Below are 12,333 nucleotides of genomic sequence, written 5' to 3' on the forward strand. Positions count from 1 at the left end.
GTTCGGTCCTTGTTTCCCCACTCCTCAAGGACATCCAATCCACCCATCCACCTCTGGATCAAACAAAAACTCCATACCATAGGCTTAAAAGCATTCGATCACTTTGTCCTCTCCTACTTTACCTTGCTGCTTTCCTACTACAAGCCAGCCCTCACACTTCACTCCTCTAATGTCAACCTATTCCCTGTACCTCAATTTCTTCTATCTCCCCCCCGACCTGCCTCTGGCCTGGATCTCCTTCCCTCTACATATCCGGTAGACGATTACTCTCTTCACCTTCAAAGCTTTATTGAAGGTACATCGCCCCCTAAGAGACGTTCTCTGACCAAGCCCTCATTTCCTCTCCTCCCACTCCCTTTTACATCACTCCTGCACTTGGATTCGCACCCTTTATTCACTTTTCCCTTAGCTCCACAGAGCTGATGTACATAGCCATAAGTTCTTTTTATTAACGTCTGTCTACCCCTCTAGACTGTAAGCTCGTTCTGAGTAGGGAATGTGTCTACCCACTCTATTACACTGTACTCTCCCAAGCACTTACTACAGTGCTCTCAGCACACGATAAGCACTCAATAAGTACAATTGGTTGATTGACTGAAATGTAAAATATCTTTTTTGGGTAATTTTTCTGAAGACTTTGCTTTTAGAATAATAATTTTTTTTAACAATCTATGACCTAGGGTACTTGGGTATTTTAATCCATGGAGATAATTCATGTAAAGACATGCTTGCTTTTTCCATTTGAAAGAGAACGAACAGAAGAAACTTCATTTGAGTGACAGATGGAAGACCAGAGAAAAATTCAAATGTACATGTTATTCTCTAAAGCCTTTATTAAACCAATGCAGTCATGGAAGATAGCATGAACCCATGAGCCTAAATATAATTTGTCTAGGATTATAAAAGTCAAGTGGTGAATAAATTGGAATAAAAATTGGTATAGGATCTGTACTTCTTCAGGTTTTTATTCAGTGACATCAAATTCTTCTAAGGTAAATGTGGAAAATAATTTTTTTTAACCATGTATGTAGATCTGGGATAATAAATAAATACAATTTGGGTTTCTTGAGTATTTATTTAAAAGTAATCTTTTTCCATTTGGGTAGAAATCACATTTAAATTAAAATACATTTAATTTTTTTAATGGATTTTATTTGAGCCTAAAAAAAGGTTTCCCTGGTTTATGAGATCTCCACAGATGTAGTTTAGAGAAGGAGCAGAATAAAGGGTAACAATATGGGAAATCAATCAATGGTCTTTATTGAGCTACCAGTTGATAACTTAAGTAAAAAAAAAAAACCACACCCTACACCTAATTAAGGTTCTTCTCCAGGACCATAGGCTGGATCAGCGGAATGCACAATCTGAATATAGTACAGTCAACAACAATTTCACAAAGAAAACTTTGAAAGCATGTTCTCCGAAGAAGCTTATAAGATTAGAAAACATATCTATTTACCTCTTCTTTTTTAACATGATTGGCACTCATAAAGGACTGAAGCAACATATCTTTAATTTCTTGACTTTCCTCCAAATCATAATCAAAGCAAAGCAATGCTGGATGGATGTGCCACAACCGACATATATCTGCACCCTAAGAAAGATGAAAACAAATGGTGAACATAAATCAGACAATATTCTCACAAATGGTTAAACCTGTGTACTATTCTCTCAGTCATACATTTCAAGCTAATTACAAGATCTATTTGGAATTTTGAAGCATGAGCTACACTCAGTTGTTTCATAAACTATATCCCATTATGCACGTTGGTTAGAGCCTTTGCTGCAAAATTGGGGACCTTTCTTCCCACAGTTCAGGTTGTGGATAAAGACCCGCATTGCGTAATGGCATCAAGCAAGGTTTAAGTTTCATAATGAGAGTTTTTTCGGGAGGTTCTTTGGGAAGACAATTCTTGAATTGTGGAGTACGCCTGAAAATAGTGAATCCACTGGGTCAAAAAATGGAAAAACTAGTAACACCAGCAAAACTACAAAAACAATGAAATTCATAACAGCTGAAAAATGGATTGGTGTCCTGCTTCCACCATTAGATTGTAAACCCTTTTGCACATGAACTACGGCTTGTGTTTCCACTGTGAGAATATTTATGGGGTGCCTAGACAAGCATTTGTCTACAATGAGAGCTCAAATTTTAGAAATTACTGTTGACTGAAAGATAGCATCTTTTCCAACATCCTCAATTTTACCAAACTAATTTAAATAGCCATAACTTTATGCTATTACTAGGATGCTTATTTAAAATGTATTAAGCAGCCAACTGAAGTTGCTGTATAAGGTATAATTTTTTGCTGACTGCTGGAGTCATCTGTTCAAATTTTAAAAAAAGGATATATGATATCACATGTTGCTATGGGTGGAAATTTTGCACACGAACAAATCTCTATATTTGTCACATTTTATCTTCAAGTGTGCTCTCTGTACAGGAACAGGCGACGGATTGCAGAATCAATATAACATCAGAATGGCGTTTTTAACTTTCATTCGACTAGAGCCATTGAAGAGACATACATGGAGCAAAAAATACTAGGTACTGTAGTAATTCTGAGGTTTAGCCCTTTTTTTAAAAAAATAGGCATTTTAGAAAGTTCCCTAGATGTTTCATATGTTAAAGGTTTATAATCAATGGGAGGGCATCCAAAGACCCCAGCACATCCCAATAAATTTGGTACACAAAATCATGAGAATTAATGTACAGCAGACCCGTAAATTACCCAGAAAATTAAAAAAAGAAGGCAACTTTACAGTAATATAGAGTCATTAAGAACTAAAACAATACCAAATAGTTATGTAATGCATTTCAACCTACTGTTTTACTGGTGAGACTCTTTCTTAGCAAAATAATCAGAGCACTTTTCCCTAACTCTTCTTTGGCATCCAGGCCTTTATCCCACCAAGTCACACAGAGATGCTGAATGACTGTCTGTAGTTTTTTTTCAGATTCAGGTAATGCATATAAAATACCTTAAACAGAAAAAAAGCAATTACTTTCTGCGAATGTAATTTAACCTATGGGATACTCGGATTTTAGACAGGAGACTTCATCAACAGCCAGGAAGGGTTTTTTTTGTAACTACAAATCTAAGGGTGTTTCTAAAATGTGTGGCATTTATTCCCTTCTGATTTCTAGGATGTCACCTGCAGTTTTTTAAAAAAATATTCTTTGTTACAGACCAAACAGTAACATTTTACCTCAGTGTTTCCAACTCCTGCATCAAACTAAGAAATTTTTCCTTATAGTAAACTCTACAACATGACCAAACAGTAACATTTTACCTCAACGTTTCCAACTCCTGCATCAAACTAAGAAGTTTTTCCTTATAGTAAACTCTACAACAATCAAGAAAGGCATGTACTTGTGGGATTCTTGATTCATCAAACCCATTAATTATCCAAGAAAGAATAACACAATGAAAAAAACCCACATCTTATGTGACTCAGTAAAACCCATGAAGGAAAATTTTCTACTTTTCTTGCCAAAAAAGGAGCCCAAGCAATGAGCCTGTTTCCACCTAAACAGTTCTCAAAAACAAACTGACTGATTCCAAACCATTTTTTTCCTGTTCCAAAACTGAGTGCACATATAATTCACTTCAAAAAATAATGTCATGAAGTAACCAACTTACCATTCAATATGATTGCACACTCAAGCAGAGCTTTGTAATTTTCATTTTCATTTACTACGGATACTGAAGTTGTAACGACAGATGCAATCCCATGAATGATGTCCAGAGTTTGTTTCTAGAAATGGAAAAACAAATATCCATTCATTAAACTTAATCTTCCCATTTTGAAAGAATATAAATGCAATGAAAATTCTATTAAGTGGACCAAATTCGACAGAATACATTGAGGTCTCTTAAAATGCAGGGAACACATTTTTGTAAAACCTCGTTTTAAGTAAAACTTGTAAAGTGGTAGTCATCATGACAGTGCCAGACACATACACAAAATCCATTTCTTTCCCTTTGTGGTCTTGTTTCCTCATCTGTAAAATGGGGACTAAATTCCTGTTCTCCCACCACCTTAGACTGTATGCCCTAACTGGAACAGGGACTGTACCCGACCTGATAATCTTCTATCTATCCTAGTGCTTAGTGCAGGGCTTGGCACATATTATTAGTGGTAATAGTATTACTGTGTTTATTAATCACTATGAGTCAAGCACTGTTCTCAGCACTGGTGTAGATCCAAGTTAATCAAATTGGATCCAGTCCATGTCCCACATGGGCCTCACAGTACAGGTATGAGGGAGAACAGATATTTAATCTCCATTTTACAGTTGAAGAAACTGAGGCAGAGGGAAGTTAGGCGATTTGCCCAAGGTTACACAGCAGGCAAGTGGCAGAGCCTGGATTAGAACCCAGGACCTCTGACTCTCAGATCCATGCTCCTTCCCCTGGCCACGCTACTTCTGATAGTAAGGACAAAGCACTCAATAAATACCACAATTATTATTATTATTATTATTAACCCCAAGGTTGCTATTGTTGTAAAGATGTTCCCTAATTCCCCAGCAGCATTCTAGCCAAAATAAATAAAAATGGCATCATGGCAAAACTGAATACAATTACCTTTAATAGCTAAAATAGCTTAATACTTAGCTTAATAGCTTAGTACCTAAGCTATGTCTTTTCAAGCTAAATATTATTGTCTCTAATAATGGTGCTAAAGACACTTGGAGAAATAATTTAATAGTTATTCTCTTTTTTGAGCTCTTCTTTCTCTGTAACATTCCTAACTTTTCTCTTTATGGATCTTTCAACAACTAATTAATCCAAATCTCTCAAACCGATTTATTTACCATTCTAAGCTTCCATAAACACCCCTTAGTTTTGGTGTGGAATTTTGTGAACAAGGGTTTTGTTCCCTTGAGGATTTTGTAGGTATTACTCATTAATATCAACCTACCTATCTAAATGAACTAACTCAAAAACCTCGCTATTATTCTAGTTCAAAATTACAAAGAACCCTTGAGGAAAGCACATTTATTTTCAATTTGAAATGAGCACATTTAAAGATAATCAGTAGAATTTGAATTTTCTTCAAGTCCTTTAGTTTAAATGTTCACATCAATTTATGTTTTTGGAAGAGAAAAATACTACCATTTCTGGACCCCGTTCTATTTCCATCTGATCTTCACAATCATCTTCAAATCTCTGCCACCCGTCTACTGGATTTTCTAAGAGCACCGCGGTTAATAAATTCTTCAGCCTTTCCCATAATTTTTCTTTCTGTTTCCTTGGTAACTCCTCCAGCAATTCACTTAGGTTGAAAGGGTCAGAAGCATCTTTCTGTAAAATGATCAGAAATAGAAACACAGAAAACAGTTTTCTTTTTAGTATAATGACTTTTCACAAATACTTTTGTGTGCCCCCTTGAATTTTTATTGGGAGTTTTACATTAATTTTTCAGAAAACCAGTCTCAGGAAAATAAAATATGAATGGAGGATTGCAGGAAGAATATTTTTAAACGGAAATCTGCAGCAAGTGTTGTCCAAGCGTATTTTCACATTGAATGCAATGGCAGAGTTAAGGAACATTCTTATGACAACGCACATCCGTCTGGATATAGCGTGCTGCGGTAACAGACTCTGGTACCACAACACGAGTTTTCCTTAACACGAAATCCTGCAAAGAATGCAAACGAATATTTATAGGAAAACTGACTTTATACTGCTTACCTTTAGTAAAATGATGAACTAGATTCAATTGAGTGGCCATTTAAGAATTTGCAGAAGTGCTATGATAATTTCTCAAAATGAAGAGTTAAGATTGTTGAAAATAAAATTTATGTAACGAATACAAATCTCCTAGTACTTACATTAAGCTGGATAAAATGTAAAAAGGCTCCAACAGAATCTTTGGATATGCAATTTATAAATGCCTCACGTTTTTCCATGATGTCATTCGGCACTTATTTTAATCTATAAGGGAAAATATAGAGTAATTTTTAAAACATTCATATTAAAAAGTTTCTTTTTCCTAAAATATTTCATAAAGTTTTATTTAGAACAGGGAATCCACAGTATTTAAGGAAAATACCTATTCTTGCCTGAGAAAGGCACAATAAAGGAGGAGTCAATCATCTGTATTTACTTAATATCCAATGGGCCTAGTTATTTGCCCACTTCTTTAACAGATACTTCTAAGATCAAAGAAACCTATTATTGGCCGTCGAGATGGGGAAATCATGTCAGTAGTTGGGTTCCAAGAATTTATCACAGTAAGTAGGGATGATGCTGATGTTCTTACACAGAATCCATGCATTAATAGTCCTCTTGCAACTATTTAGAGGTGAAATAAAACGTTTGGGGATGCAAGAAAGTACGAGGAGAGGAGAGACGATTATAAACATGCAAAAAGGGATTAGCCATATAGGGAAAATGATGCCTCTCACGTTTGCCCATCCCCTGCCGCATTGACCAGAAACTCCTTCCCACTGGCATTAAAGCACTCCATCAGCTCTCCTCCTCTTTCCGTACCTCGCTGATTCCCTACTACAACTTTGCCTCCATACTTCAACCTCCAACCCCAAAACACTCACTGTAGCTCCATCTCCTCTATCTCGCCACCGACGCCTTGCCTTCGGCCTCCCCCCTCACCCGGAACTCCCTCCCCCTTCATATCCTAAAGTCTGCCACCCTCCCCAACCTTCAAAAGAATCCTAAAATCACATCTCCTCCAAGAGACCTTCTCAAACTAAGCCCACATTTCTCCTTCTCGCCCTCCCTTCTGCATCACCTATGCCCTTGATATTCACCCCACCTTCAGCCCCTCAGCAGTTATGCACATATCTATAATCTATTTTAATGTCTGCCTCTTCCTCTAGACTCTTTGGCTCCAAGTGGGCAGGGAACAAACCCATCTACCTACTCTCCCAAATGCTTAATACAGTGCTCTGCATGCGGTAAGCTTTCAACAAATACCTTTGATCCTGCTTCTTTTGGTCCTCTTCTCTTGCTTTAATATCTCATCATGTGTTGTTTACAGACCCCTTGCTTTTGGTCTCAAAGATATTTTGATGCCATCAGAGCAAAGAAAGTGGGAAAAGAGTAACTCTACTTCCCTTTGGTTAGCACACTACCTACCTCTCACATTTCCTCCTGCCTCAGGATAACTGTACCTGGGTTTTCCACTGACACTCCGAACTAAACATGTCCAAAGAATTCATCTCCCACCCAAACCTCAACCTCTACCTACTTGACTTTCCCATCATTATAGCCAATTCCACCATCCTCCCTGGATCACAAACTTGGCATTGGCCTTGACTCATGCCTTTCACTCAATCTGTAAATTCAATCTCTTCCCAAATCCTGCTGATTCTACCTTCGCAACATCTTTTAAAATCTGCCCTTTCTTCTCCATTCAAACTGGTCTACTGATCCAGGTCTACTGATCTCTCCCTTCGACTACTACGTCAGCCTCATCTCTGACCTCCCTGCCTCCCGTCTCTCTCCACTTGAGTCCATACTTCACTTTGCTGCTCAGGTTATTTTTCAATCAATTATATTTATTGAGCACTTAGTGTGCACAGAGCAGTTTACTAAGCACTTGGGAGAGTGCAATATAACAGAGGTGGTAGAAATGTTCCCTGCCTGTAATAAGCTTATAGTCTAGAGGATGAGATTACAGTCTAGACTGTTGCTTTTCTAAACAAAATCATCTAGTATCAATAATAATTATTATAATGGTATTTGTTAAGCGCTTTCTATGTGCCAGGCACCATATTAAGCGCTGGGGCGGATACAAACAAATTGGGTTGGACACAGTCCCTGTCCCACATGGAGCTCACAGTCTTAATCCCCATTTGACAGATGAGGTCATTGAGGCCCAGAAAAGTGAAGCAACTTGCCCAAGCTCACACAGCAGACAAGTGGAGGCAGGATTAGAACCCATGACCTTCTGGCTCCTAGGCCCGTGCTCTCTCCACTATGCCACGCTGCTTCTACATCTTTTAAGCACTTGATATTCATCCCATCCCAAGCCCCAAAACACTTATGTACAAAGCCTCATACTCTACTACTTACCTTCTCCATAACTTAGGGTATTTATTGAGCCCTTACTGTATGTAGAGCACTGTACTAAGCGCTTGGGAGGGTACAGAACAATAGTTTTAATGTCTGTAACCCCAAAGCTTGTCCTCTAGATTGTAAACTCGATGTGGGCAGGAAAGAGGTCATTTGTTAGAGAAGCGACGTGGCTCACTGGAAAGAGCACGGGCTAGGGAGTCAGAGGTCATGGGTTCAAATCCCAGCTCCACCGCTTCGGGCAAGTTGCAACTTCTCTGTGCTTCAGTTACCTCATCTGTAAAATGGGGATGAAGGCTGTGAGCCCCACGTGGGACAACCTGATCACCTTGTATCCCCCCAGCACTTAGAACAGTGCTTTGCATGTAGTAAGAGCTTAACAAATGCCATCATTATTATTAATTGTTGTACTGTACTCTTCCAAGCACTTAGTACAGTGCTCTGCACACAGTAAGCGCTCAATAAATACGACAGTGAAAAAATACGACAACGAATTAGATTGTAAGCTTCTTGTGGGCAGGAATCATGTACACCATCTCTATGATGACATGCTCTCCTAAACCTTTAGCCCAGTGTTCTGCACTAAGCGCTCAACAAATAGCATTGATTGACTGGTCCCCACCTTCAAGGAACTGACAATCTAGGAGGGGAGCCGGATCCTTAAATAAATTACAGGTAGGGAGAAGCGACTGAGGGCACAGCTAGGTAATAATAATAATAATGTTGGCATTTGTTAAGCGCTTACTACATGCAGAGCACTGTTCTACGCGCTGGGGTGGATACAGGGTACTCAGGTCGTCCCACGTGAGGCTCCCAGTTAATCCCCATTTTACAGATGAGGTAACTGAGGCAAGGAGAAATTAAGTGACTTGCCCACAGTCACACAGCTGACAAGTGGCAGATCTGGAATTCAAACCCATGACCTCTGACTCCGAAGCCCAGGCTCTTTCCACTGAGCCACAGGGCAATGTACTAAGCGCTTAGAATGGACAAATCGGCAACAGAGAGAGACAGTCCCTGCTCTTTGACGGGCTTACAGTCAAACCCAGAGGTCATGGGTTCGAATCCCGCCTCGGCCACTTGTCAGCAAGTCACTTAACTTCTCTGGGCCTCAATCCCTCATCCGTAAAACAGGGAATAAGACTGTGAGCCCCACGTGGGACCACCTGATGCCCCTGTGTCTACTCCAGCGCTTAGAACAGTGGTCTGCACATAGTAAACGCTTAACAAATACCAACATAAAAATAATCAATACTATTGAGTGAATGCTTGGCCCAGAGTTTAAGCGTTTAACAAACACCATTACGACCAAGCGCTTAGTCGAGTGGTCTGCACATAGGAAGCGCTTAACAAATACCCACATAATAATAATCAATACTTGTCACTTCACTTCTCGGTGCCTCAGATGCCTCATCTGTAAAATGGGGATGAAGGCTGTGAGCCCCACGTGGGACCACCTGATTCCCCTGTGTCTACCCCAGCGCTTAGAATAGTGCTCGGCACGTAGTAAGCGCTTAACAAATACCAACATCATTATTATTATTATTATTATATGAATGAATGAAGGCTTGGCCCAGAGTTTAAGCGTTTAACAAACACCACTACGACCAAACGCTTAGTCGAGTGGTCTGCACATAGGAAGCGCTTAACAAATACCCACATAATAATAATCAATACTTGTCACTTCACTTCTCGGTGCCTCAGATGCCTCATCTGTAAAATGGGGATGAAGGCTGTGAGCCCCACGTGGGACCACCTGATTCCCCTGTGTCTACCCCAGCGCTTAGAATAGTGCTCGGCACGTAGTAAGCGCTTAACAAACACCAACATCTTCATTATTATTATTGAATGAATGAAGGCTTGGGCCAGAGTTTAAGCGTTTAACAAACACCATTACGACCAAGCGCTTAGTCGAGTGGTCAGCACATAGGAAGTGCTCAATAAATAGGACTGGATGGACGAAAGGGCCGTGGGCCTGGGGGAAGGGAGCTGAGGCCGGGCCGCTGGCGGAGCGCGGGGCCGTCAGTTCCCCGGCGGGGCGCGGGGCGGCGCTGTCGCCTCCCCCCGCCCGGCCCCCCCCGCCCCGCATCCCCTCACGTTTGGCCGCCGCGCGGCTCGGCCCGGTTGGGTGGGGGTCGCTCACCTCCTGCCCCCCGGACGAAGCCGGACCGACGCTGCTCCGATCCGCCGGTCCGTCCGCCCGCCCTCCCGCCGCAAATTCAAAATCGCGCGCCGGCGCCACCGCCCCCGCCGGCCCCGCTTCCGGGAAGGACTTCTCGCGAGACGTGCAGGCGGCCGGCCGGGAGGGAGAGGCGGCTGAGGCGCGGGCTTCCGGCCTCCTCCGCGGGGCCGCCCGCCTTCCCTCCCTCCCTCTCTCCCTCCCTCCCTCCCTCTCTCCCTCCCTCCCTCCCCCTCCGCCCCGCCGTCCTCCAGATCTCCTTCCACGTGCAGTCAGGCACTCGGTCGCTCACTCAGTCAGTCATTCAGGCAGGCAGTCAGTCAATCAGTCATTCAGTCAGTCAGGCTTTCAGTCATTGCCATCCTTCAGTCATTCAGTCAGTCACTCAGTCCTTCAATCAGTCCTTCACTCAGTCAGTCATTCAGTCAATCTCTCAGTCATTCAGTCAGTCAGGCTTTCAGTCATTGTCATCCTTCAGTCATTCAGTCAGTCACTCAGTCCTTCAGTCAGTCCTTCACTCAGTCAGTCATTCAGTCAATCTCTCAGTCATTCAGTCAGTCAGGCTTTCAGTCATTGTCATCCTTCAGTCATTCAGTCAGTCACTCAGTCCTTCAGTCAGTCCTTCACTCAGTCAGTCATTCAGTCAATCTCTCAGTCATTCAGTCAGTCAGTCTCTTTCAGTCAGTCACTCGGTCATTTCAGTCATAGTCAGTCCTTCAGTCAATCACTCAGTCATTCAGTCAATCAGGCTTTCAGTCATTGTCATCCTTCAGTCAATCTCTCAGTCATTCAGTCAGTCACTCAGTCATTCCACTTTGTCAGCTGTGTGACTTTGGGCAAGTCACTTCACTTCTCGGTGCCTCAGTTCCCTCATCTGTAAAATGGGGATGAAGACTGTGAGCCCCACGTGGGACAACCTGATTCCCCTGTGTCTACCCCAGCGCTTAGAAAAGTGCTCGGCACATAGTAAGCGCCTAACAAATACCAACATTATTATTCAGTCAGTCAGGCATTCAGTCATTTCAGTCATTGTCAGTCAGTCCTTCAGTCATTCAGTCAATCACTCGGTCATTCACTCAGGCAGTCAGTCATTGTCAGTCAGTCATTCAGTCAGTCCTTCAGTCAATCTCTCAGTCATTCAGTCAGTCTCTTTCAGTCAGTCACTCAGTCATTCAGTCATTTCAGTCATTGTCAGTCACTCAGGCAGTCAGTCCTTCAGTCATTCAGTCAATCACTCAGTCAGTCAGGCATTCAGTCATGTCAGTCAGTCAGGCAGTCATTCATTCATTCAGTCATTTGTCATTCATTCATTCAATCAATTCAGTCAGTCATTCAGTCATTGTCAGTCATTCCGTTAGTCATTCAGTCAGTCATTCATTCAATGGTATTTATTGACCGCTGCTTGTGCGCAGGGGCCAGTACTGAGCACTTGGATAGTACAATTCGGCAAGAGAGAGACCATGCCCATGCTGTGCGCATGAGAAGTTCAGTGTAAAGAGCCCACGCTGGGGAATGAGGTCATGGGTTCGAATTCCCGCTCTGCCACTCGTCAGCTGGGGCACCTTGGGCAAGCCGCTTCACTTCTCTGGGCCTCAGTGAGCTCATCAGACTGTGAGCCCCTCCCCGCCCCCATTAACTTATAACTAACCCAGCGCTTAGAACATTGCTTGGCCCATAGTAAGCGCTTAATAATAATAATGATGTTGGTATTTGTCAAGAGCTTACTATGGGCCAAGCACTGTTCTAAGCACTGGGGGAAGATACAAGGTCATCGGGTTGTCCCAGATGGGCCTCGCAGTCTTCATCCCCATTTTACAGATGAGGTAACTGAGGCCCAGAGAAGTGAAGTGACTTGCCCAAGGTCACACAGCTGACAAGTGGTGGAGCCAGAATTAGAACCCATAACCTCTGACTCCGAAGCCCGGCCTCTTTCCACTGAGCCACGCTGCTTCTCTGCTTAACAAATACAAGCTTCTCTGTGCCTCAGTTCCCTCTTCTGTAAAAAGGGGATTAAGACTGTGAGCCTCACTTGGGACAACCTGATAACCTTCTATCTACCCCAACGCTTAGAACAGTGCTTGGCACATAGTAAGCGCTTAATAAATA

The 12,333-nt window shown here is 42.0% G+C and overlaps 1 protein-coding gene across 2 annotated transcripts in view; it reads right to left on the reverse strand.

The window, feature by feature from the left end:
• NCAPG2 (non-SMC condensin II complex subunit G2) overlaps positions 1 to 10,277 on the reverse strand; it is a 56,175-nt gene extending 45,898 nt beyond the window's left edge. For both annotated transcript variants that reach the window (XM_029078202.2, XM_029078203.1), the window contains exons 1-6: positions 10,192 to 10,277; positions 5,843 to 5,945; positions 5,124 to 5,312; positions 3,645 to 3,759; positions 2,828 to 2,982; positions 1,460 to 1,594 (exon numbers count right to left, since the gene is read on the reverse strand). In XM_029078202.2, coding sequence (XP_028934035.1) covers positions 1,460 to 1,594; positions 2,828 to 2,982; positions 3,645 to 3,759; positions 5,124 to 5,312; positions 5,843 to 5,920 — 672 coding nt within the window. In that variant the 5' untranslated portion in view covers positions 5,921 to 5,945; positions 10,192 to 10,277. The remainder of the gene's footprint in view (positions 1 to 1,459; positions 1,595 to 2,827; positions 2,983 to 3,644; positions 3,760 to 5,123; positions 5,313 to 5,842; positions 5,946 to 10,191) is intronic.
• Between the last annotated feature and the right edge of the window lie 2,056 nt (positions 10,278 to 12,333).

The sequence above is a fragment of the Ornithorhynchus anatinus genome, chromosome 13 (assembly GCF_004115215.2).
Source record: "Ornithorhynchus anatinus isolate Pmale09 chromosome 13, mOrnAna1.pri.v4, whole genome shotgun sequence".
Lineage (NCBI taxonomy): Eukaryota > Metazoa > Chordata > Mammalia > Monotremata > Ornithorhynchidae > Ornithorhynchus > Ornithorhynchus anatinus.